Here is a 6,000-nt window from a genome sequence, read left to right as displayed (position 1 = left end):
AGTGGCTCAGGCAGCAGCTTGGGCTAGTCACCTGAGTACAAACCTGTCCCATGTATGTACTCAGGCAGTTGACCAGAGCTGGTTCTTATACTGCTGAAGCCACGCTGCTATTGTAAGTATGAGCAGAGTTATTATGTGTATGTCTGCCTCAGCTGGGAATCACACCTCCAAGGTGTATATGTAGGTTTAGATTCTAAGCCTTCAAAGCAGAGACTGTCTGCCTCTGTCTCTATGGTGTCTACCACAGAAATGCCCCAAACTGAGGGGGGTCCTGCCAGTATTCTACTACTTCTATTAATTATTTATTTCTGGAAGCTCCCAAGATGTGCCAAGCACAGGTACACCAACACGAATGAAGATATTCTATGTAAATGTTCTGTGTTGAGAAGGCCAAGAGCTATCAAAATACGAGACAACAATCAATTTGTGGGAATATATGTCTCAGTGCTTTAAATCTCCGCTAAAAGTGAGGGACTACAGACGTCAAGTACACTTCAAGCAGCATAGGTCAGGATAAGACTTCCAAGAGCTCAGGGCTATAGTAGGTCATCTACCTGTGGGACACCATACTAGTGGAAATCATATGTTCCTTGCCTAATCATGTTCAGGCCTCAGTTCAAGATTCACATTTTTAACAAAATCTTATTCTGGTGACCACATCGTTCCATGACCAGCCTCTTTCTTATGTGGGGAGATTATAGGAGAAGAGGGCAGCAAGATGAAAAAGAGGGAATACATATATCCCTCCCCCATGTTAACATGCACACCAAGAACATGGATTACAGTGAGGATATTGGCAATTGGATTACACGTACCTATGAGGACATGGTCTATTACAGCACACTTACCTAATATTAATTGTTCTATTAAGCATGTCACAGTGAAAGATGATTTAAGAAAAATGTAAGTTGGAGAAGGCCTTGTCATACAAGTCTGCAAACTATGAAGGCCAAAGAACTTTCCCTCAGGTGATAACCATGAATTCTCTGAGGAGTTTAAATGTCTCTAGCCTCTGCTTGGCAGAAGCTGGGAATGGGCAACAGGGGCTGGATCACTTGCTGATTACATGGTCTGTTCACTCCCTCTGAAGCACGTGGCATTGGCCACTGCCAGAAGACAGGGTAATGAGCTGGGTGGACCATGGATCTGACCCCATATATGGCTGTTCTTATGTTCTGGTGAATTTGTATAGCAGGAAGAAAACTAGAACAGTAGTCAGTAGATGCTGTCCCATTGTGACAATAAACTGGATAACTTTTGGGTGATATTTTTTGCTGCTTCCTTAGTGCAGAATGGTTGTACAGTACACTTGCAACAAGACTTAATGGATTTTTTTTGTCATCCTGGAGGCCAGTTTTTCTTCATCTTCATTTTAATTTCCTTTCTGTAAGTCTATCTGAAATTTCATGCATAAGCAACAGTAGGTTTCAGGCAAACCTTTACAGCAGATAGCTGCAAAGAGCCAGTTATTTTAAGTTCTCCCTCCAGCTTTCAAGTTTGTTCATTTTTATAATTTTCAGGATTCAAAGAATCCCAATACTGGATTTGTATTGCCTTGATCACTTTGACCTCAGTTGCACCAGATGATAGTTTGACCATGCTACTGAGAGAATCCAAAAATACCCCAACACTCCTACTGTACACATTTTGGGGCAAATCCTCTTCTCGGTTATGTGAGTGTAGCTACAGCTGATTGGATCCCCTTTCTTTACAACTAGCTGGGTGAAGGTCATGGCAAACAGTCATTAAAATGGCAAGCTACATCCTCCTACAATGTGGGACTGAGTATATTTTTGATAAATTGGTTAAATCATCTCACAAGCTTTCTTTTCTGTAATGGCTGCTACTGCTTTGGCTTACTCATTTTACTACTGTCTGTTATGGGACTAAGAGTACTTTGTCTGATGCCAGGTCTATAATAGGAGGTAAAGTTGAGTTTAGATACGTAAATCACGCTATTAGAATTGCGTAGCTGTAGTTGACATTATCTAAAATTGATTTTTGCTGCTGTCCACACAATGGGAGGTTGACAGTAGAAACTCCCCTGTCAACATCCCTTACTCCTCACGACTGCCAGGAGTAGTAGGGTCAATGGTGGCACCATGACAGATCGATTCAGCATGTCTGTACTGGGCATGCTAAATCAAACTCAAGAAGATTGAGCATCACTGCGTCTATCTTCTCAGAAGTATAAATGTATCCTCAGTGTCTGTTTGTTAACAGCACCATTATCAGAATGGAAGCAGTATTTTAAAAGGGTGCAGTGATGACTAATGATGAGGGCATTTGTATTAATGGTCACAGGGATCCCCCATGAAATCTCAGGCCTGTCATCTCGTACTTAGAACTGTAACACAGTTACGTCTGCTGGTTTGCAATCCTGTTGTGTATTATCACTTTCCCTATTTTCAGAGATACCAGTGTTACCCTGATACCAATTTCTTTTAACAATCTTTACGTAAATCTAAATCTTTATCCAAAGTCCTTTATACTAATTGACCTGTTATGCAGCTTTCTGTTATAATGATCAGAACACTAGCAATTCCTTTGTTATTAATGTTCATTGTTACTTTCAGGTTTGCTGTGTTTTAGACTGGAAGGAGAAAAGTACTAACATTTACTAGATTGTGGGATATTTGGGGCTGAATGATGTTTGAATATATGGAACTAAAAGGATGTGTGTGATCACACTTGTATGTTGTATCCTGTTTTCCTCGTCTATGTCTTTCTAGGTTATAAGCTCTCCTTACATATTAAACTCCTTGGGATAAGGTCCATATGTACATAAGTGTTTGTAAAGGTCTCTGTTAACAGGGCCCCAAGCCTACCTGGGGTTTTAGGGTGGTACTACAATGTAAATAATACTTAAGATGTGCCTGGGACATGAAAGTCAGTGGAGATGTGGGATTGTAAAACTTGTCTTTGCCCCTTTTCTAAGCATGAAGACCTGCCTAAATATCCAGAAAAGTTGTAATATATTAAGTTGTACACCTCACTTCCAACTGCACGACTGATTCCACATTCATCTCCATAGAAACAGAATATTAGAGATATTTAATTTTCAAATCATACAAGTATAGTTAAAATATGGCCTATGCTATTCTTTATTATGACCAGCATCTTTCGTACAGTGCTAAGTTTTCAAATTCTGTTGTATATGGGATTCCAGTCAAAATCATCGCATCACTACTTCTCTTTTCTCACAGTCAGGTTTGTCTATACTTATGGGAAGATTGACTCTTTCAGGGTCAATCTTCCAGGACTTGAATTAGCATGTCTAGTAGGAATGCGATAAATTGAACCATTAATACTCGATGGTTGACTTGTTGTCACAAGGAGTAAGGAAGGATAGCCAGAAAAATAGATCTATCATATGTTGCTTCCAGCTACGAAACTGTGTTTCCAGTTCTGAAACTGCACTGCCCTACCCCCCAGCAAACTCTCACCTCCTACCGGCAGGATGCACAAAACTGACCAATGGAAACTAAGACACTTTGCTGAGGGTAGGAACAGTGCACCATAATTTTTCAGCTCCCAGGGGCAGGCTCCTGGTTCCCAGATTCCACACCTTCTCTTCTACCTCTCCTCCAGGCCAGAATCCTCTCCTGCACCCATACTGCCTCCTGGACCCTGCACCCCTATACCCTGCCCCAGGTCAAAGCCACCTCCTTCATCCAAACTGCCTCTCAGATCTCCCACTGTCTCCTGTGTGCCAGGCCCCTACCAGCAGTTGTACCCAAAATAATCACTCCCTTCTGCAAAAAACCTCTGTCCCAGACCCTGCAGCTGCTCCAAAAATGTGTGGTCCTTGACCATTTACCAACACGTTGGAGTGCCCCCCCATCAGTGTTGCCCACCCTTGGTCTATGGTGTGAACAATCAGAGACTGACCACCAGATGGAAGTACAAATCATGAAACTAGCACATCGAAAGGACCGTGGATATGAGGGTCAAATTCTGGCTATCAGGGCAGGAGAAGGAGGGGAAAAAATTGAGGAACAGGCTAAGGGAAGTGGGATAGAACTGAGAGCAGCACTCAAGTGGAAAATAGGGAGGGGCAGATTTGAAGCCCATCACAGAAGGGGAATAAAGAGGAGGGAGGAAGGGAGAACCTTTTCATGTACATTTATGTAGGGGTCTGACAACCCCACAGCAGCGGTGGGGGCGGTAAGCCCGTTTGATGGGATTGGTTACTGAGAAAATACCTAGCCCGGCACACTAAGAGCTGCACTGCTTGCTGTGAAATGCTTAAAAACCCTTCTCAAAGGCTGGACAGCAGCACCCGACGGTTCCCCATTGGCTCCCCAGCCCAGCACCCCGAGCAGCCCCACTTCTGTGCGGTTACTTGGGGGGCCTGCTGCCAGCCAATCAGCACGGGCTACCTCACCCCGGCGTGCCCTGCATCTGAACCACACGGACTTCCCCTGATTAGTCGCTTCCCCCCAGAAGGGGGCGGGGGCTCCAGAATTGGGGAGCCAATCAGAAAGCAGCGCTGCCCCACGCTCGCCTCTCACTCGTCGCGGTGGGCGCCAGTGGTCTGGGGGTCTCGGGTGTCACGGCGGTAGCGGGCGTGCGCGGCAGCGGAGCGGATTAGCGAGTGCCCGGCCGCCGCCGCTGCGGGAGGAGGGATCTGCGCTCGTGCAGGCGCTTGCTCGCCGCAGGGAGGGACATTATGCCGAAGAGAAAGGTAACGCGCCTCCCTCCCTCCCGGTTGTGTTGTCGCGCGTTGCCTTTGATCCGGAAAGGCGCCCGCTCGTAGTTAATCGTCTGCGCTTCAGGTTGCCCGCAAGCCCGGGGCGGTCTTTTCTAGGCTCCGCTGATCGCTCGCGAGTCCGGGCATTTGCACCGCCTGTTGCAAATCTCTCCCTGCCGCCCTCCCCTGCGGTGGCAGATTTTTTTTGATTGACTCCTTGCCTTACTTCTTCTACCCTGGGGCTGAGGGCTGCGCCTGTCACCCGTCCTCGCCGCTGGTAACTCGCGGTCACAACTCCGATTTCTCTCCCTCCTCCGCCCCGCAACCCCCACCGGAAAAAAATGCAGCAGCTGCTGCTTCGCTTTTACCTCCCCCGGAGGAGTTTCTTGCTTGCAAACTCCAGGCAGTAGCCTATCAATCTGTGGGGAACCCCCCCCCCGTGTCCTGGCTGATTCTGACCTCGGCGGAGTCTGCTTTCTGCCTCGCGTGGTGCCCCGCCGATGGCTCCGAGGTAAAAGGAAAGGCGAGAAAAGCCATGTTTAAAACAAACTACACCCTTCTCCTTGCCTCCTGTGACAGACCCGTATGTACCAACTCTTGTGTCAATCAGGACTGGAGCCTGCACAGACAGGGCCCCGTGCAGCGCAAGGGGGGATCTGCTTACACATGGTATCAACAACAGCAGAGAGTTTAAAAACAGCACCAGGGGAGACTCCTCTGTGCAGCACAGCAGAGCTGCACCCCAGAGACAGGCTGGGGAGGAGGCAGAGGGAGCTGCTGCGGAGCCTCTGCCTTGTGGGGCTTTGAGACTTTTACTGAACGAATGTATTCCTCTCCCTACTTCCCCTCCCTCCTGCCTCAGTGTTTCCTTCTTTCCTTCCGCTCTCTCTGCAGAGCTGCTACTGCCCGGATTTACTTGGATCCCTCATTTGCCTCCCAGGCTGTACTGTATTTTTCCTTCTTACACATTTTCTCCCTTTCCTTCATGATGGAGGCACTGGTATATTTGACGGGAGGGTGGGGAAATGATCCTTCATATTCCTACCCTCCCCGGTGCCCCCCCATGCCCCTTATGCTGGAAATATTCCAGGCAAAAGTAGTTAACTGATCTTGTGTTGTTGCCTAATACTGTCTGTGCACTGTTTGTAATACTATTAATTTAAATGTTAAGCTCCATAATTATCTTTTGCGGGGCTTTTTGCATCTTCTTAAGAGACATCTGATACTGGCCATTTTTTGGAGGCAAGACACAAAAGTAGATGAAACGCTGGTCTCATTTGATATGAGAATTCCTATATTTCTTTTAT

The 6,000-nt window shown here is 46.6% G+C and overlaps 1 protein-coding gene across 3 annotated transcripts in view; it reads left to right on the top strand.

The window, feature by feature from the left end:
* Nucleotides 1–4,506: 4,506 nt before the first annotated feature.
* Nucleotides 4,507–6,000, top strand: part of HMGN3 (high mobility group nucleosomal binding domain 3) — a 40,224-nt gene continuing 38,730 nt past the window's right edge. Inside the window, exon 1 of one of the 3 annotated variants that reach the window (XM_074990997.1) lies at nucleotides 4,507–4,687. In XM_074990997.1, coding sequence (XP_074847098.1) covers nucleotides 4,673–4,687 — 15 coding nt within the window. In that variant the 5' untranslated portion in view covers nucleotides 4,507–4,672. The remainder of the gene's footprint in view (nucleotides 4,688–6,000) is intronic. The other 2 variants (XM_074991000.1, XM_074990998.1) reach the window with 2 other exon arrangements.

Source organism: Carettochelys insculpta, chromosome 3 (assembly GCF_033958435.1).
Source record: "Carettochelys insculpta isolate YL-2023 chromosome 3, ASM3395843v1, whole genome shotgun sequence".
Lineage (NCBI taxonomy): Eukaryota > Metazoa > Chordata > Testudines > Carettochelyidae > Carettochelys > Carettochelys insculpta.
This window is presented reverse-complemented; position numbering and strand designations above follow the sequence as displayed.